Source organism: Dermacentor variabilis, chromosome 1 (assembly GCF_050947875.1).
Source record: "Dermacentor variabilis isolate Ectoservices chromosome 1, ASM5094787v1, whole genome shotgun sequence".
Taxonomy (NCBI): Eukaryota; Metazoa; Arthropoda; class Arachnida; order Ixodida; family Ixodidae; genus Dermacentor; species Dermacentor variabilis.
In genome coordinates, this window is record NC_134568.1 from 201,219,942 (window position 1) to 201,242,544 (window position 22,603).

The 22,603-nt window shown below is 41.9% G+C and overlaps 1 protein-coding gene across 3 annotated transcripts in view; it reads left to right on the forward strand.

Annotated features, from left to right (window-relative positions):
* The window catches only part of LOC142590902 (uncharacterized), a 237,413-nt gene that overhangs the window by 212,271 nt on the left and 2,539 nt on the right, over positions 1-22,603 (forward strand). For all 3 annotated transcript variants that reach the window (XM_075703305.1, XM_075703313.1, XM_075703300.1), the window contains 5 exons: positions 4,998-5,033; positions 7,523-7,687; positions 8,914-9,117; positions 13,312-13,431; positions 16,096-16,347. In XM_075703305.1, the coding sequence (XP_075559420.1) occupies positions 4,998-5,033; positions 7,523-7,687; positions 8,914-9,117; positions 13,312-13,431; positions 16,096-16,347 (777 nt within the window). The remainder of the gene's footprint in view (positions 1-4,997; positions 5,034-7,522; positions 7,688-8,913; positions 9,118-13,311; positions 13,432-16,095; positions 16,348-22,603) is intronic.

A 22,603-nucleotide genomic window follows, 5' to 3' on the forward strand; every position in this document is an offset into this window, starting at 1 on the left:
TGCGACCACAAAGCGATGCACACGTGCGGGGTGCGAGATCAAAAAAGAACGTCTGGTAGACAGTAAGTGTGAAAAGAAGTGCAGACGGGGCCAGTGCAAAAAGAGTGGTCGTTTGAAGAAGACATGCGTAATCTTCCTTCAATATAGTCAAGGTTTTTTTTTACCATTAGTTAGTTTTGTCCCCATGTGATTTATCCGCTGTTATTAGAACCCTAAAGTTTAAAGTTGTAGCATCATCGTTCAATTCGAAAAATACTACAACGTCATTTGTGTACCAAGGCAAAATTGTAGCAGCCGTCACCACCTTCCATCGTTCCCACGTGCTTCGCCCTTTCCGTCTTTCAAGTAGAATCAAAATGCTGCTTTCGTGTTTTTTTTTCTTTTTCGTGGCCTTAGACGCTTTATCGCTTCTGCAACGTTCAGCCATTAGCACGCATTTGCACCGTCATGCGATAAGAGTCGCATGCTCAGATACCTACACCAGGCATAACGCCTAGTCGCGGGCCAATCTCGCGGCAGCCGATCTTGTTCATCCATCGCACGCTTGAGAGCAGCCCAAGCGCCCCCCTCCCCCCCCCCCCCCGTCACGTCGTATTATTTATTTCAAGGGCTTTCTTTGGAATGCAGAAAAAATGACCAAGGGTGCGATCGGAGATGGTTGTTCGGCGCGTTCGTTCGGTTACCGGCGCGCGCGATTGGCCTACTCCGCGCCGACGTCGCCAGCCGCGGGGCGCCGGCCCGTTTTTGGTGACGTCAAAATGACGACACGCTCCTGTCAATCATCCGCCCACCGAGCATTTCGTCCGAACGCGACGGGAGTTGAGAAGTTTGGAGCGATCATACGGCTTCGCATGGCGCGTCTGGTGGATTGGATTGGATCCAACAGGCGGCCTTTTCGGCTGCGATATGGCAGGTTTTAATCCAATTCATAGTTTAATTCTAGAAAATGGCGCTTCCGTTGGAAACTTAGGTTGTTGCGCTGGCTTTTCTAGAGGAAGGAGGAGAGCGGGTGGCGGTGCGAAACGCGTTTGAAGAGATGGCAGAAAGTGAATTCCGGCGTCGTTTTTGTTTCTCGAAACAAGTAATTCGTTGGTTGTACAGAGAAATCGACAAGATCATCGGTGCCAGCGAGCCACTGGGATGTTGTCGCTGCCTCTTGAAAAGTGCGCCACTCTTCCCGTCGTTTTTTTTTCTTTTTCCTTCTCGCTGTGCGCGACACCACCTAGGGACGACGCAAAGAACCTAATAGTTATAAATTGCAGTAGTCACACGTACTACTATTTGAAAACGTGTTTGGGCTTGAGAAGAAAAAAATACATTTCTTTAGATAAAGATTTAATTCATTTGGCAGACGAGAAACATTTGGTTTTGTAGTACACTGTTTGCAAGCAGACGACAAACGACGCAAGTAAACTTCCGGGGAGGTCACCGCTTCCTGATTGGCTGCTCTCTCCGCCCCGCTGTCACAAATTTTGCATACTGCAACTCTGTGACGTTGCAGCAACTGAACAGAACGCGTATCGAACAAAATATCTCCGATCGCGCCCCAAGTGAGATGTGTCGTGGTGGAAACAATTTATTGAAAGGTTTCTCAAGGTGCTCTACAACTTTGCGTATCACACCTGGGGTCTGCAGCCAATACTTAAAAAGTTGATTAATTAAACATAACTAATCCGTTAGTCAAGGGGAAAATAAAAAATTGCCCGAGTAACTCTAGGCCAGTGCCAACATTATGCATTCTTTTCAACTCGCGTCCGGACTGCCTTTCATCTTTAAAGCTTTGGTTTAAGTTATGTGGGACAACCTGTATATGTCTATGTGCCTTTAGATTTACCTGGAAGTATGTTGGTCATCTGCATCTCTTCATGCCACGCAGTCAATAAACCTGGTTTATTACAATAATATTGTTTTCTTTGATCATTGTCCCTGATTGATATTCCACCAACAAGAAAAGAAGAACGCGTAAAATGACACGATATTAAAATTTTCTTTCGTAGCTGTTGCATTACTCAAGTATTATTGCGCAACAAAAAAAAAAACACGGACGTAAGAGAAGAACACACACCAAGGTTGTGTGTTCTTCTTTTCTTTCATCCGTGTTTTTTTGTTGCGCAATAATACTTGAGTAATGGATTACCAACTTGTCCGGAGTGCTGCTCTCATTAAGTGCATGTTGCAGATAGGCGGCTTCTGTGGCAAAAATTACGTGTTACTTTTAGAGAACAGTGTTAAAAATGGCGGTTCACTTGGCTAAAACTACAATTAGTACCGGCCGACAAGAATCGCCGGCGCACCAACGCAAGTAAAACCATAAAAAATTTCACTGCACAGACTTTCTGCGAGAAAAACTTGGCGTCAGTCAGCGTCCGCAACGAACGCGCGCTCGCTAGCAGACGACTCACTTGACAACGACAGCAAATTTGAAGACGTCGCGTTGTATAACCCATGCCTAAAATATGTATATGTAGCAAAAAGGTGCCACTATAAAGTTGCAGTTCAAATAAAGCACCATCATAAGAGTGTACGCGCGCAATCGGTCTCAGTGCCCGCAGCGAAATTACGTTGAGTGTGCCGCGAAGCGAGCCTCCACCCCAAACCTGTTCGCTCGCAGTGCATTTGCAAAATTTTTCCACACGCGGTGCCTCAGCGGGAGAGCGCCGTTCGTCCCACTCGACCATTGTCTAGTACGGTCTAATTGAACGCACCCTCCCACTCCCCCATCTCTACCCATCCCCGGAGCCTTGCGCGCGACGCAAGACAGCGCGCATCCTCCCCGCTTCCCTTCTTTGCGTGCGCGTGATTTAGCTGCGATCACCGGCTCACCCTCGCGCGCGCTTTCACTCGCACATACAACATACGGCGCGCAGTGACGATTTTATCGCCCTTGGTCTTTATACGGAACCTCACGGCCACGGAAAAAAGTGCCTGGAGTGTCCATATAATTGTTCTCGCAATGACACGATATTAAAATTTTCTTTCGTAGCTGTTGCATTACTCAAGTATTATTGCGCAACAAAAAAAAAAAACACGGACGTAAGAGAAGAACACACACCAAGGTTGTGTGTTCTTCTTTTCTTTCATCCGTGTTTTTTTGTTGCGCAATAATACTTGAGTAATGGATTACCAACTTGTCCGGAGTGCTGCTCTCATTAAGTGCATGTTGCAGATAGGCGGCTTCTGTGGCAAAAATTACGTGTTACTTTTAGAGAACAGTGTTAAAAATGGCGGTTCACTTGGCTAAAACTACAATTAGTACCGGCCGACAAGAATCGCCGGCGCACCAACGCAAGTAAAACCATAAAAAATTTCACTGCACAGACTTTCTGCGAGAAAAACTTGGCGTCAGTCAGCGTCCGCAACGAACGCGCGCTCGCTAGCAGACGACTCACTTGACAACGACAGCAAATTTGAAGACGTCGCGTTGTATAACCCATGCCTAAAATATGTATATGTAGCAAAAAGGTGCCACTATAAAGTTGCAGTTCAAATAAAGCACCATCATAAGAGTGTACGCGCGCAATCGGTCTCAGTGCCCGCAGCGAAATTACGTTGAATGTGCCGCGAAGCGAGTCTCCACCCCAAACCTGTTCGCTCGCAGTGCATTTGCAAAATTTTTCCACACGCGGTGCCTCAGCGGGAGAGCGCCGTTCGTCCCACTCGACCATTGTCTAGTACGGTCTAATTGAACGCACCCTCCCACTCCCCCATCTCTACCCATCCCCGGAGCCTTGCGCGCGACGCAAGACAGCGCGCATCCTCCCCGCTTCCCTTCTTTGCGTGCGCGTGATTTAGCTGCGATCACCGGCTCACCCTCGCGCGCGCTTTCACTCGCACATACAACATACGGCGCGCAGTGACGATTTTATCGCCCTTGGTCTTTATACGGAACCTCACGGCCATGGAAAAAAGTGCCTGGAGTGTCCATATAATTGTTCTCGCAATAAAACAAAATAGTAGATATTCAATTCGCGAGTCGAATTAGTCAAGCGTACACAATTCGATCCGTATGTTCGAGTATTCACACACTCCTAGTAAAAACATTTATGTAACAGGCAGCAAGTTTTCACAAACTAAATTAATCCAAGTGCTACAGTAGTTTAAACCAACTGTATTTTGTTAGCAGCCATGAAGAGAAACCCCCGTAAATATTTTATGCATTGTCTAATTAGTTAACTTTTCCATTTTAACTTGTGGGTCGCCTTTGGGCATATTTTTTTTACTAATAGTGCATTTTTTTCTTGTCTGCCTTTCTGATTTGTTTGTTTATTTACTGCAGACTTTTCAAGTATGAGAGATCTACACAAATGATAGTATGCTGCAAACACTGCATCCTATGTTCCGGAGTTGTTCTAAAGATGCGAGATCAGTGCTGAAAAGGTTATCAAATTAATCATCACTCTAACTGCACAAAACAAATCATACTGGTGGATTCTGCACATGGATATCTAAATCGTACATTTGCAACTGCATACAAGTGTTGATATGCTGTACACAAATTGGGAGAAACTTTATACTGCAAGCTTTGACCAAGCATATTGACGTAATTCATAAATGTGTTCTTGTGTCAGCAACCATGTGTGCCTCGGAAAGTTGGCAAGTACAGCCAACCTCAGAAGTTTTCGGAGCACGGAAAATGAGAATAAGTTCAATTTTCTCACGACCTGATCACCACAGAGTCTGAAATGTGTGATGATTGCACGGAGAAGTATCAATTCTACCTTTCGTTTCGAGGACGTGTGTCCAGGCTGCGATCAAATTTAGATTTTACTCAGATCCAGTGTTCCAAAAACTTATACAGTGTGGGGTACATTCCCATGCTGTGCATAGTACTGAGTGTTGCTAGTACTGTAATCAGTATGCGCTGAAAAGGCAGCGGGCTTCACTAATGATGTAATGTTATGTGTCTAAAAAGTTCTAGTATGCCAACTGCATGGCTATATGCAGACATGCAAGATTCCACATCAAAACTTCCTTTAACTGTCATGTCATTTTTCCAGATCCTGAAAAGTACTGGTTTAACAAGCCTTCAACAGGTATGTTCATTTCATTTTATTACCCTGAAAACCCCTCCAGGAGATACAGTAGACACTCTTAAATTCAACTCTGATTAATTTTATTTTTCATTTAGTTTGATACCAACCAAAGGTCTCTGCTGGAGAATTTGAACTTGACTAGTCGGCACGCACGCACTTGACACCAATGGTGACCCTATGCATTGGCGGCATAGGATCATGCTGTCTTGGCGATGATAGGGTACAGTGAAATGCGTCGAAGACACACTGTGTCCTGCTGAAAACACCAATGTTCGGCCTGCCCTAGGCAGAGTTTCAGGCGAAAACGGCAGCTCACAATGAATGATTATGTATTCACCCAATTATGATTGGATACAAAACCAAAGCCTTGATGACGGCATTGGCAACAGCCTACTGTCAGAGCTAACTCCATTATAATCATAAAATGGCAATCGAAATTGAAGTTTTCGCCCAGGTTGGTGATGACAACGTGACACTTTCTTTCAGAAAGCTGACTCAAAGAGAAGTTATCTTACATGTAAAGCTAGACGAAACAGAGCCATGTCATATGTTTTCAGCATGTCGGTGTCTTGCATATGTCGCAGGAAGAACTGGCAAAGTGGTTAGTCTAGGTGTGGACCACCATCCTGTTTATTATGGCTGTGGAGTCATTCCAGAAAAAGAAAAATATTAAACGCAGTGAGCCGTATAGACAATGAATGACATGTTGTGGCCATAGCAATAAAGAACTATCTGAGAGTGATGACGATGGACATTAAGCATAAATAACCCCCGTATTTAGATATGCAACTTACTAAGTTGAAGCCCATGCTTGACTTGATCTAAATGACACCTATCGTGAACCCGCCGAAGGAAACGCAGTTAGCGTCTTTGGGCACGTTAACGCCAGGCGTCATTTAAATCAAGTCAAGCATGGGCTTCAACTTAAGTTGCATTTCTGAATACAGGGGTAATTTTCCAATTTGTGCAGTATAATCTGTCGATTTCATCTTTTTCTGTTTGTCGGAATACCATTTGCCATGTCAGACGGATATTGCTAACTTAGCGCAAAAAAAATATGACTGAAATGTTACAGCAGCAATACTGTGGCAAAAGTCATGCCACTGTGACACCATAAGTGCATGGGAAGAAGACAAAGTGTTTAGCCACTGTACACAACTTACATACATATTACCAACGTTTTCTTTATTATCTCTTTGATTTTTACCTCTTTATTAATTTTCATTCAGTTCGCCTGACTGCTCACTTGCGCACTGCTCTAGTTTTTATGGAATTTCCTTTTGCTTTTGCTTTGAATTGGCATTTCTACTCTCCAAATAAGAATTTTCTTAAGCTACCTCCTGCCACTAGATTCTTGGCCTATCTCCTTGAATGGCCGCACGCCAGAAAAAAGGAACATCACCATCATATTTTGAACAGCTTGACATCTCGATCGAGATGCGACATGTCTTGCCAATTATATTGTGGCATTTCGAGGGGTTTTCGGAAGATATCTAAAATATCTAGAGCCAATTTCTTGACTGCCAGCTGTACATAAAATAATCATATATAAAGCTCAGCTAAGCATTACGAGATCGGGGATACAAAGCATCCTGCAGCCCATCTCGTAGACAACTGACCATTTGTAAAAATGCCCTCGCATGAGCAAGATAGGTATTTCCCAACCAAAGGAGCTTAAGATGGCAAATTTTGCTGTACAGATACATGGTCAACGTGCATCTTTGTGTTACTGGTTTTAGATTGAAACCTGAACATCTTAGCAAAGTGTCTTGTAGATAACGCAGCACTCAGCTGATAACACTTTCGTCAGGAACAACCAGCTTTTATTTTCTAATTAGCCTAGAATTTACACTGGCCGTGCAAAAGCACTTGATCTGTGCGCGGACTCCAACTCAAATAGCCAAGAAACATAGAAATATCCCTGATAGGAATAGTGGCAAGATGCCTTGTTTTTGAAACAGATTTTGTACTGCAGCCACAGCACTGAAGAGGACATGCACTATTTTGCATGTCAATTGAGAAATGACTAGTATGTCTCCATGAACAACCTCTGCAAGCTTTAAAAAAGATGCATAATCTGTAGTGTCTGGTAGTTGGATGTGATTTGCAATCTACATCTAATTTAATTGAAATGTGCCCCTGAGGCTTCTAGGCAGACGTAATCGTCCTCGTGAGATGCAGATCCACATTTGTATAACCACTTGTGCATGTTTTAATTGGAAGTGCACTTGGAAAGAGAGATGCGCTTGAGTGTGAGCCCAGATTTTTTCTAAATTACACAACAGTGCAGGAAGCAAAAAATTCATATAATGCACAGAAATTTGCAACAGGGCACTATTACACCATTTATTTGGAACTTGAGAAAACACTAATGAACAGAGAGATTAGTTTTTAAATCCCACACCAGTTCTGTTAAAACAAATACACAGTGTATTTCAAACTACTCCTCAACTTGTCTGGAGTGTAAAAGATGATCCTGCTTGTTTCAGACTGTGGTGGTGTTGTGGAAGACCTTGGTGGCGCAATTACCATGATGAACATGGCAAATCCTGGATATACACGCAACTTTGACTGTATTTGGCTTCTTCGTCCTGGGACCACCTTTGCCTATGAAACACACATATCAGTGCGAGTGGCCCAATTTGAAGAAATGGGTAAGTCTCATTACTAGAAACTGAAACACTGTGCACAAATTTCATGCAGGTGCCTAGCAATTGACCAATTTAGATTATCTCAAAGAAATGTCACTGATGCATAGAAATGACAGTACTGTGCAAGAATTATGGCTGCTCTAGGGAGGCTACTGCACAAATGAAACAATGAGAAATTAAAGGCACATTTAGAGTTTCTTGTTTACTATAGTATTTCATTCATTACCTTTGATCATTACCATTCATTACCTTTCATTGCTACTTCCGAGATAACTCTGGCACTCACCCTTGCACAATCCCTGCCACCCCCAAGTACACTTGCTTTGTGTTTTCAGTGTGCTCCCTACCTCTCCAGAATAACTCATGCGAAAAAGAAAATTGTCTGCCTGTTATGCTATCTATGGTGAAGTCATCTAAACTTCAAAGTAAAATTTCTGACAGCTGGTGGAGCAAATATCTGAGTACTCTCTCTCTCTCTCTCTCTCTCTCTCTCTCTCTCTCTCTCTCTCTCTCTCTCTCTCTCTCTCTCTCTCTCTCTCTCTCTGTGTGCGTGCGTGCGTGCGTGCGTGCGTGCGTGCGTGCGTGTGTGTGTGTGTGTGTGTGTGTGTGTGTGTGTGTGTGTGTGTGTGTGTGTGTGTGTGTGTTCTGAATTCTGAATCAGAAGAAAGCAATGACTAATAACCAATTTCTATGTAGCAAGAAATGTCCGCTGAACCAACAAGGAAAAAAAAAGAGGAAAGAAAATGGCAGGGGCTGAAAATCAGCATGATAGCCATGGTCAGTGCGGCATCTTTGTCTTTTTGGACTATGACAGATGAAGGATTTTATTAATTGTTTAAAAATACTGAATACTGAATGGAAGTGATGACTAAAGACCAACTTCTATGTAGCATGAAGTGTCCACGGAACCAACAAGCAATAAAAATCTGGCAGGGCAGCTGTGGAGCAGTCATAAAAAGAGAGAACTCGCAGTCAAAGGCTTAGAAGGTCGTGTGCTTGTATTATGCTCCAAAGTAAGTGAAAGACAAATATGTGAACTTTGTGCTGTTTTTTTTTTCTTTATCTCAACAAAACAAAAAATAAGTAAATAAATCTCATGAGTGACACACACCTGGCCGTTATAATTTGATGCACTCACAGCTCTGTGGACATAATTCAATAAGCTGTTCTCATTGTGAGCAGTGAAACATTTGCACCTCTTACCTGACAAGATTAATTTTCAAATGCAGGCCCAGATTCAAGCCTGGAGATTCGACAAGGTCTCACGTCCGTCTCTTTACTGCTTGAATCTCTAACGGGCCAGCAAAGCCACAAGGCACCACAAGGCCAGGAGTACATAATTTCAGCTACCATCGGTTTCTACATACGGCTCCAAGGCAGCTTCAGCAACAAGTCACGTTTGGCAATTGTTTACTCAGTATTTAGTTATGAAAGTAAGTACCTCTTCTGGCATATTTCTATGCCTTCTCATTCACACATAATGATTGTGCTATATCATTCACATATAGCTGTTGTGTATGGATATACATATGGAGATGTTTATTTCGAAGTTAATAAGAAAGACCAAGCGGTTAGCATCTCGAGAATGAGACCCTGACTATGTTTCAGGTTCAGTGTTTTCAGCGAAAACTGAAAAACACATTATGTGTGTCTGTCACTCATGGCTATATGAGACGGTGTGGCTACTCACCTTAACTACTATATTGCATTTTGTAAACATAAACAGTCAAGCATATTCCTTACTGTAGTCATTACGTCGCTACTGTGCAATGCTTTTTACCACAGCTTAGGACAATTAAATGGATTGCACAGGTGGTATGCTACGTATGAAAGTTACGCAGCACTTATGACTGCACAATTTTTACGCTATTAAACAAGGCAAGTTTACAGCAAGAATGAAAACAGGGGACATAGCACATCTATTTAGGTAAGAATGCCATGGAGGTTGCCGAAGAACTATAGAGTACTATATAGAGCAATCTAAATTATTGCAAAAAATAATAAGACGAGTGGCATTCAAATGCACAGAGTTACATATGTGATGTGCTCAAGTATCACAAGAATGTGTGGTATAAATTGGGGTGTTTGTATATTTAAACTGTCTGTTCTACTCAAATGGGAATAATGAGAAGAAGAAAAAAAATGGCTTCAAATGTCAAATCAAACACTGTATATTTCCTCATTTTTAAAGAGATGGAAAAAAAAAAGAACACATTATTTAAGGAAAGTGAGCTTATTAAGGTCCGGCAATGTGACAAAACAGTATTTCACATAAATTGAGGCAATAAATCTGCTGCCAGCCTGAAGAGGCTGGAGGCTTGGAGTCTTCTTTGACTAGATGACTCCAAGACATAAAGGCATGATAAAAAATGACTGATCCACGTGTTCACACAGAAAGCAGTGCTTCTGTGCTGCAACAATGTTTCCCGAAGCATAGTCCTTCAGAACAGCAGCTGCACAATGACTTTGTATTTCTGGCTGATTAACAGCAGACATCTGGGGCATGATTGATGATCATTGCTCGAAGCGCGCGACTGCCGAGACTGTCGAGGCTCCGCCGATGTTGTCAGCCGCAGGGCGAGGCCACATTTTTGGCGATGTCAAAGTGACAACACGCTCCTGTCAATCATTTTGCAACCGAGCGTGTCGTCTGCTATGAGCAGAACGGGACGATAGGTGTGAAGTTAGAGCAGTCATGCGCTCACTATGAAACTGGCTTTGCATGGCACATCTGTTGGATTGGATCGGATCCAAATCGTGCCTCCGTGTCCAGAATGGCACGTTCAAATTTAATCCATAGTCTAATTTGAGAAAATGGGCCTGCAGTGGGAGCTTTGGTTGTTACCATGGCAGAAGGTAACAAGAGGAGGGAGCATGCTACAACTTGATTGAAGCCGAAATCTGCTGGGCCAGTGGTGGCCCAAAACGTGATCGCATGTCAAAGTGTGCAGTTGATTTTAGCGTTCCCATTCTGCAGGCAGAGCCACGGCAGGGCAGCTGAACAAGCGCGCACTGAATAAAAACTACTGGCATAGCTACCAGGAACCAAACATCTCAGCAAATCTCATTTCTTGCTCCGTGATCTCGACATGTTGGGCCACCACTGTGGCTTCATGGAGAGTTCGCTTGCCAAGGCTGGCTGCATGATGTAATGCTCCCTCCATATTTTTCCTTCCTCCATGGTTGTTGCGCTGGCGTGCCTCGAGAAGGAAGCAGAGCGGTTGGAGGTTTGCGTTTGAAGAGATCGCAGAAAGTGAATTCCGGCGTTGCTTTCATTTCTAGAAACAAACAGTGCATTGGTTTTACGGTGAACTTGACCCCATAATCGGATGCCAGCGAACCAGTGGAATGTTCTTGTTGCCACTTGAAAAGCGCGCCACTGTTCCTGTCATTTCCTTTTTTTCTTTTCTTTCACTGTGCACGACATCTCCTATTGACCATGCAGAGAAACTTGTAGTTATAAATTGTAGTAGTGATATGTATTACTATTTGAGAATGTGTTTAAGTTTGAGAAGAAAAAATACATTGTTTATATAAAGATATTATTCATTGGAAGACGAGAAACATTTTATTCTGTAGCACATTATCTGTGTCATAATTGTGTCATAAATGAATATTCAAAAATTTCGAATGTTACATTCTTGATTTGCATACAAAGATAACAAAACTATTCAAATTCAATATTTTGAATACTTGCAGTCCCTTAGTATATATACATATGTTAGGGCATCCAACTGCAGAAATATCAACTAGTAGATGAATGACATGACGAAAATAAATTGGTTGTAAACCTCTTCGCAACTGAACATGATCGCAAATTTAAGAATATATGAACACTGAGTTAAGAAAAATATAGGGACAGTTTAACAGCAGCTCTTACAGCGGAGTTTGTAAAATGACACATAGAACCTGTTCAAGGGCCCCTCACCAGGTCTAGCCATATTGATTTGATAACAACCGTGCCTGCAAAGTATTACATCGCTACATGCTGCAGAAAGATCTGAAATTTCAAACCGAACACCGTTTTTCCTTCTCCTCGCGGCCGCCGCGCCCCAAGCCGGAGGATGGCGTACTCGCGTCCCTGCGCCTACGTAATCGTATCCGCAGTGTGACGAAGCTCATGGTGACGTGATTTCGAGAATTATTCAAGACATCTGTTATCTGTGTGATCTGTTGCTTGAATAGACGAATTGAAGTTTAGAGAAATAATAAAACACACAAACGGAATGTCTGCGTGTTTTTGTTTTACTTCACACCGAAGCAATAGAGATGTACTTTCGCTTAGTCTGCTTGTTCCCACAGTCGTGCGGTCACGTGCGCGGGTACCGAAACTATGCCATTTTCTACCGTGTTCCTACGCGTGATCATGCTCTGCGATCCGCTTGTTCTGCCTCAGTATTCATGTAGCACTGAATTATACTGCTAGTCATGTGTCCTTGTGCACAGTGCGCAAAATCGTGCACTGCGCGAAACCGATAATAGCTTGCGCGCAACTCCGCTAGCGAAAATGCACATCAATGAAAAAAAAAAAAGCGAGGAGAAAAAAAAAGTTCAGGCAGGGCCCGTGATGTGTGCATCACACGATCCTTGAGGTCCAGCATGGGAGAACGCAGGGAAGGAATTTTGCTTGCGGAGGCTAGACGGGGTGAGTGGAGAGAGAGTCTCGCTATGCAGTGGAGCTCGCCTGCTGAAATCATGGGTTCCTGGCAGTGAAATATTTCTATCTCGGCTATTAATGAGGTGATTTAAAAAATGTTTCCGGCAGAACGCTCCCTAGAGGACACGGTAACAACTTCCAGCGTATAACTAAAATTTGCTATGGGGCCTGGTGAGGGGCCCTTTAAAGGTTCCATGCAATGTCTTTTTTTTTTTCAGCTTTCTTCGATTGTTCAAAATAAACTAGGGAGTTCAGTTTCACCAGTCATTTCATCTGGTTACATATCAGGCACAAGCTTTCAGCACAATTAAGCCATGCACTAAAGTTCTCAATGCCTGATGAGAGTGTGTTGCATCGATTAAGTGCTATCGACTGTGTAAGCCCACAAGCTTTGTTTTCATTGGCAGCCGTGCTACTCTAAAAGTAATTAAATCCATGAAGCGATGCATCTTACCATTTTGAGCTTTTATTTTGCTGCAGCAATGTTTGTGTAAATAAAGTTGGCAAATATATTTATGCTAAGATTCTACTCACTGATAAGCAGAAGTAAAATTCTGCTTTTGACTAAGCAGGATAGTATGCAACTCGTTCCGGGTGTTTAAGGCCTAGCATATAGAATACCAAAAGCACATCTAAAGAATCTTTCTTCATTTTTTCCCTCCATTGTGCCCAAACTGAATTCGTACTGGGATGTTATACATCACAATTAGCTTTTTGTGCCACGTGGACGTTCACCTTATGCCACTCAGAAATGTTTCAGAACATTTTCATATAGAAATTTTTAGAGGACTATAATGGATGTCCAAAGTATGTCCATGTCCAAAGTAGCTGAAAAAAAATGATACAAAGGATGTCTGCTGGATAATCTGTCTGTGGCCAACTGCAGTGACTCTTAATTTAAGGAATATGGCACCAAAAACCTCTTTTACACATTAGAGATAAACAAGATTTTCTTTTTTCTTTGTTGCAGGATTACAGTGCCAATCTTCTGGAGATTTTGAATGTGGAAATGGAAGGTGCATGAAATCTATCTTGCACTGTGATGGGTTCAACCACTGCGGTGATGGTTCTGACGAGTCTGCTTGTTATGGTACGCTCATCAAAATATCTCTTCACCTCGCTGCCAACTTGGGCTTATAGTATAAACAAAATATGACACTGATAACCCTCAGGTGCAAAACGCAAAAAGAAAAACAAAATAGTAACACAAAGATTGACATACAATGCTGGGCAAGATGCTCAAAAGATTTATCTCCAATATGAATACTTGGTGCCCTCAATAATTGTACTTTGGTACAGACAGTGGAAGTTTACATCACACAAAACATAGAGTAAACCACAGTTCTGATTGCCTTATGCTCCCGACAATGTTTTTCTTTCTTTTTTTTTTTTTTGCTTTATAATGCTCCAAGAACTTGCTATTTGCAAACCATTAATTAATGCTTAACAAAATTATTGTTCAACGATGAAAGGCTCAATGGGTGCCTCCATCATGAAGACCCATTGGCAAGACAGGACTGGATTATGGCAGACACCTGCAGGTTTAACTGAGAAAAAAAAGCTGAAGGAAGCAGATGCATGCACAGCTGCTGCAATCCAAAAGGCAGGAGGCTATTGTGCCATGAAAATGTCTATGAGCATCCTTTACTGTGAGCACCCTTTACTCATTGATCATTTAAAAGCAGTCTAGGTAATAGGAATTTCCTTCACAAATGACATTATGATGTGCACTGAAGGATATAATGACAGAAGACATAATTTACTGAAAATAAACTTCACACATAAATGAGGTTTGTTTGTCCCATAATCTCCTTTGGCCTGCTTTTCACCCTTCTGAAACATAGTGAAATACCATTCAGTATTTGATTTGATATTTGAAGCCACTATATTTGAAATGCTCACATGAGGTGGGTTCAAAACAAACCGAACTTTTGCTATAACATCTTTATTGCTTATTGTACAATAATTTAAGCACTGTCCCCCTCAAAACTATTACCCTCTACTCGCCATACACTGTTTTAATCATTTCTTCCATTTTTGGAAAGCCTCCTGGAATGCACTTTCTTGGATGGCATGCAGGTCTCTTGTCACAATGTCCTAAATATCCGCTATGGTTTGGGAACGATGTCCTTTCAACATGGTTTTCAGTTTGGGAAACAGGAAGTCTGTTGGGGGCTAGATCCGGAGAAAATGGTGGATGGGGCACAACGGGAGTGGGATGTTTTGCTAGACAGCTGCAGACAAGGAGTGACGTGTGAGCCGGCACATTGTCATGATGCAATATCCATGTATGGCTTTCCCACAATTCATGCCTCTTAATGTGCACAGCAGCCCTCAAACGCACTAGTATTCCCTGGTAGACTTCCTTCTTTACCATCTGACCACATGGTACAATGTCCCGATGGTCTTTGCAGTCAAAGAACACAACCAACATCACTTTGATCTTTGACTGACTCGCGCATGCTTTTTTTGGACGAGGAGAAGCTTTGACCACCCACTGCGACTGCACCTTCGATTCAATATCATAGCCATAAACCCACGTCTCCTCATCTGTTCTTAAGGAAGCTTTCATTCTCATTAGCTGTGGCAAGCAGTTCCTGGCTGATTTCAACACAGGTCTGTTTCTGATCGTCAGTCAACAAAAGTGGTACGAATTTTGCACTGATACGACACCATCTCAAGTTTGTCACTAAAAATTTGGTGGCATAATCCTACGCTGATGCCCACTTCGTCAGCAGCTTCTTGAACACTTAACTTGGCTTAAGCGACGATTTCCACAAATCACAGCACAAACTCTCTCGATATGGTCATCATCTGTTGATGTTGAAGGTCGTACAGGCTTGGGATTGTCACCGACCGACATTCTGCGGTGTTTGAAATGCTTAAACCACTCAAAGCAGTGTGTGCGACACATGCAGTCCACCCCGTATGCTTGGCTAAACAATTGAAATGTCTCTGTGAAAGTTTGTTACAAGATTTCACACACACATACATTGTTCTTCAAGCTCTTTCATTGTCACTTTGGCACTAATCGGTCGAACAGCTTGTGCAGATGTTCACTTCGGTGGCTGTAGCTTACCAACGAACGGTCAGGGCAAAATGCGGCAAATGGCAGTTTATTGTCTAAACCTGCCGCTATGTCTGCTCAGTAGCTACAGCTCGCTCCCTCTGCCGGTTGGCGTGGTATTTCAAAAGTTCAGTTTCTTTTTGAACACACCTTGCATTTGATTCAATTAGAAAATTTTGCTATTTCAATATTTCTCGTGAATGTGTACCATTTTCTGCTCTACAAGTTATGTTGCCTTCTTTACCGCACACCTTTTTTTGTACTGCTGCCATCAAAATTGACATCGGCAGACTTTGCCACCTTTTGTTTTCTTCTGCCACTTAGCAATAGCTTTCTGGTGAAAATGACTCTGCATGCTACTTAGGCTCATCTACAAAAGGCATCAACGTTTGCTTTTTTTTATTTTCTGCATTTGTAAAACAAGGTCACTAAAAGCACAACATGAGTGTTCAGAGAAGTTGGCTGTAGGCAATATATGCATCACAGTATAAACCATCATGTTGCCAGTAAGCGGTCATGTTGTCATGTTCTCTTATTTAAACATTGTGCTCTGTAATGTAGGCTGTCATTAGGAACTACAACAGAATGTACTCTATCTACATGACCCTAAAAAACTTGTTGCTATGTTTAAGCATGCAACTGAGGTTTTACAACACAACTTATTTTTGTGTACGTTTCCAAAAACAGCAGTGCCTGGTTCAGGAGGCCACCTGACGCCCAGGGACAGCAACTGGTGGCGCAGTCTGACGCCGAACTACTACTTCCCTAAGCAAGAAAGCTCGGCAGCTGCTGGAACCAACACTCTCATCTTAATCACCAGCCTCGCAGGACTGGGCATGTTTGTTCTCACCACCGTTATGATCCTGGTCAAGCTACACAAACAGCGTAGGCTTGAAGTGGTGGGCAGGGATGCCCTACGAACCATCAGCGCAGACGTTGGTACGTTTCCCCTTTCAACTTTGCCATCAGTCGTGGCATGTGCAGTGATGGTGAACCGAGTTTTCATGGTGCAGCTACCACTTCGCCTATAATGTGTTGTGCATAGGTACAATGTCTCCAGAATGCAGCACAAAATGCACTGCCATTTCATGTATGCTTGCCATACAGTACACAAGGAAGGCTGTTCAGGAATGCAATTAGCTAACATCAGTGTGTTTCATCACAACTTTAATGATGGATATTATAGGTATTTCAAAACCTAGGTCTCGAACTGTAACTGGAACTTAATCACCTGTTTTTGCTGAACCAGAATTGAACTTGAATCAAAAGGTGTGCCACAAGATTTCTGGGAGAGGTCTTCATCCTGCAGCGAACATGAAATAGATTGCTGCTTCTGCTGGTGGTGATAATGAAACCATGCTTGGAATGTATACCACAGTCTGATGTCACAGTAACAGACTGTAAACCTCCATGTTGGATGATTCCATAGACAGCTTCCTGTTAATGTAGTCATATATGGTCTAACTCTAGCAGATGACTTAGTCATAATTAACGACAAGATCTCAACATACAGTAACAGCTAGTGCAATTGTACTACAAGGATTTCTGTCTAATATTTTCCCATCATGCCAAATGGGCCAAGATGTCACATGATCATGCCAAGACCGTCACTCAGACGGCAACACTGTTCTCTCTGGTGGAGGAGTTTGATGCCAATAATGTTTTACAAAACTGAGTAGCCTTGAAGTCAAATTAGTTCCATACAGTAATCAAAATGTTGATTACAGAGTTGGAGTGTGGATTATTAACTATGTCACTTATGGAGTTGTTTAATAGCTATAATTTGCTAAAAAATTTTTGTCTTCCTGTTTATATAACCAAGCTGAAAATGCAGAATCGATGTGCTTGTGACAGGCAAAAAAAAAGTGTTCAAAATTATACTCGGCTCTATGCATAAGTGCTAATAGTACAAATAATGGAGAGAGAAACCAGGATAAGTGTCTGGACCTTTTTGGCAAATGAATGTTATTGTTTTGTGCACATGTAATATACATTTTACTTCTTTTTATTGAAACATTATGAACCGTAATGAACCAGTATGAAACAGTTCGAACTGTTTCATACTTTGTTCTGGAGCTGAACTTAAACAGAATCAAAAGGTTTGAACCATATTGTAAGCTGAGCAAATAAGAGTTTTGGTTTGACACTCAGCTCAGAAGTGGTGCTAGTATCAAGATTCAAACTTAGTGCTTTGAACAAACAGCTTCAATTATGCAACTTTAGCATGAGCTCTTTATAATTATTAATTGAAGTAATTACTAGCATTTTAATTATCAACTACAAGTGAAATTGTGATTTTGTTCTGAAAGACATGCGATTATTAATAATTTTGTTATATCTAAAAACTAAACAGGAGGTACAATTTTACTATATGTTACACCAGGCCTACCATTACATGCAAAGCCAAGAAGTTTCATTTTTCGCATTAGCACACTAATTTGTTTCAAAAGTGTAAGGTCCTGCACTGGCATGATCCATCTCCTGTATTTTACAGCTACTACTGTCACCTTTGGCAAGAAGATTAAATCCCAGTTTCACTGCAGGCAAGTGTTAGCAAGCACAATGCCAATACAAAGGAGCTGCCATGTTTCAGTGACCAGGATCACTTTTGCAACACACTGCACATAGCGTTTAAAAGTATTCAGTGCCCATTTTCATTAATCATAACAATAACTGGATGGAATTTATGCACGATAGAGTATTATACTTTAGGATAGGATTTTAGTTCTTCATTATCATATCTGGTTATTTTTCTCTGCTGAAATTAACCATCTCAAGATAATTCGAACCTGACCAGTCAGCACACACACGAATGACCCCTGTGGTGACCCCCATAGTGACCTCATTAGTGGCAGCGTCTGTCTTGACGTAGCTTAGAGGACAGTGAACGCATTGAACATACATCATCGCTTGTCGAAAATGCCCATTTTCGGCGAGCCATAGGAAGATTTTCAAGCAATAACTGTAACTCACAATGTCTCACTATGGTATTTGCCATATTCTAACACGTGCCTTTCATTCTTTAGAAGGAAAATTGGGCAGGAAATTGCCTGCGCGGTGCAGTCGGACAAAAAACGAAAAGCACCTTTGCAATGTTTGTATGCTTTGCCGCATACCACAACCATATTGCGGCGAAGCTAACTTTAAGTAATCGTGTGGCGAAGCTGACTTTACAAAACCGGCCGCCACAGTGCAACAATATTTCTTACTCAAGGATTGGGTGCGCGTCAGATTTCTACATTGTTTAGGCGCTTCAATGTCATTTCTGCGTTAATGTTCTACTTTTGACACATAGAAAGTGGGCGCGCGTTTGATTCCGGGACGTGTCAGAATCAGGCAACAACTGCCAAATGAATCAGCAGTGTTTTGGAATTTTTTATTAATCTAGTTTAATTCGACCCACCGGATAATTCGATAAATTTTGTCGGTCCCGTCAGGGTCAGATTAACGGACGTCAACTGTACAAGAATATTTGTGCATAAATAGAAAAGCCAGTGCAAGATTGAAAAAAGAGACAAACAAAGTTGAATGTTTTGAAATATGCTTATTACTATTGCAGACAATCAATTCGCATAACATTTGGCTAGAATGCAAACCAGTCTTTCCGGAAGAAGTGTAAAACTTCAACATTCTGCTGCTGCAGCTGGGCTTTCTTTGCTGTGCTGCAATGACAAGATTAAGCTTCAGCTGTTTGTGTTCCAGAGATTCTTCTGAGTCTTTTTTGGTCTCTCTCTGGTTGCTCAGAGCAATCAATGCCTCAGTTCAAAGGATGCTCAGCTCCTGTAGCACCTCCTCAAAGCCTTTGTGGCCTTTGTTCAACCACAGTATGGCTATAGAAGTGGCCTTCTCCACGTCAGTGCATGAAGCAACCAAATGTTGCTGTTGAGATACTCAGTAGCAATTTAGAGTTTGCCCTGAATACAGCACAACAGTTTTCTGCTTGTCAGCATCTCATATGTAGGACACATAGCTTTCGCCAGAGCACTTGTGAAAAGTGGAGAATGAGCTCGTTCCAACTCAGTGAGAGCTAGTGCTCACTTGTTGTTACGCCGGGAAATGTCACCATCTGAGTTAAACTTGTGGTTGTGAGCTTCATCAGGAGAGCATGAATTGAAAAAAAAATGACGCCCCTATGGAAACCACCCTTCATTAGAATATCTTTTCTTGCAGTATTCTGATTGAAAAGATGCCTTGATTTTTTATATGTGACAATGGAATGTTGACATGAAAGTTAGCAACCAAAATTTGAAAAAATGATTTCTTAAAAGAAAATGCAGGTATTTCACCTGCATCTCCTTTTCAGAAAGCTTTCCCCGCATGAATCAGGGTTTTGTGCCATTACTCTATGGTTTCTATAACATACCCTGGGATCCTACATGGAAAGGTTATAAATCAAGGCTATAAGAGCTCACAGAAAACATTTATCTAACTTCATTAACATTGATCCATTGTACTAAATAGTGCATTCCTAACATTTTTATAACGCAATTTTCAAGCTTAAAATGGAATTACTTATGCAGCAACTTCAAAAAAGAATTTTCTGCAGAGCTACCATTTCCCAACTCTTGCTTTGCATCATGATCAATGACTGATGAAATGGAGAAGCAAATTTACATATTGTGAGATTGTCTGTGGAGTATAAGCAAAGCCTCCATACGGCCTTCATGGATTGCAAAAAGGTGTTGAATTTGCTACAGATACAAACCTCAGCATAACAAACACAACTATAATGCATTATTGGATATAACGAAGTAATAAGAAAATTTCCAGAATTTTTCCTTCTGCTATCAGCACGTAAACTTAACAAATATAGGATATAACGAAGGTATTTTCGTGTTGGATGCAACTTCATTATAACGAGTTTCAACTGTACTAGCCATGAAGAAGGAATTGTTTAAGTAGTCAAGAAGTAAAGGAAGAATATGTGAGCATCTCAGAAGACATTTACAGGAATTCCAAAGCTACCATAATTCTTCAAAAAATAATTATTAAGAAGGGCATCAGGCAAGCAGACACAATCTCTCCAATGCTATTTACTACATGCTTGGGAGAGGTATTCAAAACGTTACACTGAAAAAGAACTGGCATAAAAGTTATTGGAGAGTACTTTGACAACCTGTAGTTTATAGATGACATCCCATTCAGCTATGCTGGAGATGGCTTACAAAAAATTGTTAAAAACCACAACCGGCAAAGTCCAAGGTGAGAATTAAGCCTTCCGAGTCAAAGTTCAAAGTCTAAGTCTGAGAATTAACATAACAGCCTGGCAAGGTGTTTCAAACTTTGCTCGAGTACTCAGCAGTCACAGAGAACACAGGTTATGAAAAGAAATTAAAAAAAAAATTAAATTGTGGGGTTTTACGTGCCAAAACCACGATCTGATTATAAGGCACGCCATAGTGGGGGACTCCAGATAAATTTTTACCACCTGGGTTTCTTTAACGTGCACCTAAATCTAAGTACCACGAGTGGTTTTGCATTTCGCCCCCATCGAAATGCAGCCGCCATAGCCGGGATTTGATCCCGTGACCTCGTGCTTAGCAGCACAACACCAAAGCCACTAAGCAACCATGGCGGATAAAAAAAAAAGAAAGAAACTTCCAGATGAATAAAAATGGTTTGGAGTGTATATGGCAAGAACTTCCATATCATGATCAGCAGCTTACCACTATTACCCTGGAGAAAAAAAAAATCGGCAGCGGGTTACACTCCTGCAACACGTGAAGCCTGCAGCACACTTGGCAGCGCATTAACTTATGCAATCTGAGGGGTCAGACTGCTTGCAAGACATAGCAGTGCGAATTGCACGTGTGGCCCTTTAGGTCAACCTCAATGACACTTGCGAGCACTTAATGCACTGTGTAAAGGTGCAGTTTGCTTGTCGTCAGTTAGTGTTATGAATGCGTAACACAACCCAAACACAATTAAAGACACATATGATTGTTGTACCTCATGAATGTTTATTTGTCCAAGTCCATTTTTAGCGTTCTCTGGTGGTAAGCGAGCCTCTAACCACATGGGGCTGTGCGATCCTCTAACACTGGGGCTGTGCGGTGGCTTCTCGACGTTCAGAGACATAATCATGGCTTTATGGCCTGTAAAGTAGCAGGAGATGTACTGCAACTCTTTAATGGCATCGTGGCTGTGGAGCACCAAGTCTATGCATATTCCCCTGTTTGTAGTGACACTCCTGCATTCGTTGTATGCGTGATTCTAATGAATATATGCACTGCATGCTTCACTTTGCCAAGTGCTTATAGCCTCTGCATTACAAGAGGGATGAGCCTTGCATCTTTCGCTTGCTTGGGGGGGGTATGAGCCATTGATGATGATGATAGTTTTTGTACCATTGGAGAGGACATGTTTTTTGGGTATGAGCCATAGTTTTTGTACCATTGGACCGGATGACGCATTTTCTTGTGTATGAGCCATTGCAAAGAGCCACTTAAGGCTATCGCCTTAAAGGTACATAATCGGTGCGTTCTATTATTGCTAAATTATGGGGCTGATAATACAACAAAGTTGAAAAGAAAATAAGGACAGCGCAATAAACAATGGAATGAAAAATAGTAGGTGTAACACTAACAGATAGGAAAAGAGCAGTATGCAATAGAGAGCAAATGCAGGTAACACATTCTAGCCAAGATTAAAAGAGAAAAAAATGGAGTTGATTTCATCATGCAATGCATCTAGCAGATAACCAGTAACAGGACTGGTGCCAAGCAAAGAGAAATGCTGTTGAGGGTGGCAGAGCACCAGGTAGAGTAACGAGATGAGGAAATTTGATAATGTATCGTGGAGTTAGCTTACGCAAGTCAGGGGTAACTGTAGTTCACTGAGAGAGGGCGTTATCCTGCTGTGGACATAAGCTGCTGCTGCTGCTGCTGCTGCTGCTGCTGCTGCTGCTGCTGATGATGATGATGATGATGATGATGTTGCCGCTGATGTTGAACCACAAAGCTAGAATGGTTACAATGTCTTTTTTTTGCTAATTCTACTCTTAAGTACATTTTCCCGCATTTTTGTCTTCAGTATTACACGATTTGCTATCTTTCTTTTTTTTGCTACAACTAGGTTATTATTAGACAAGGCTGAAAGCACAGTAAACTAAAAGTTCAACACAGCCATTCATAAAATTTGACTGTGCCTACATTAGGCATCTGCTGGTTTTCTGGGTTAACTTCACATAATTGCG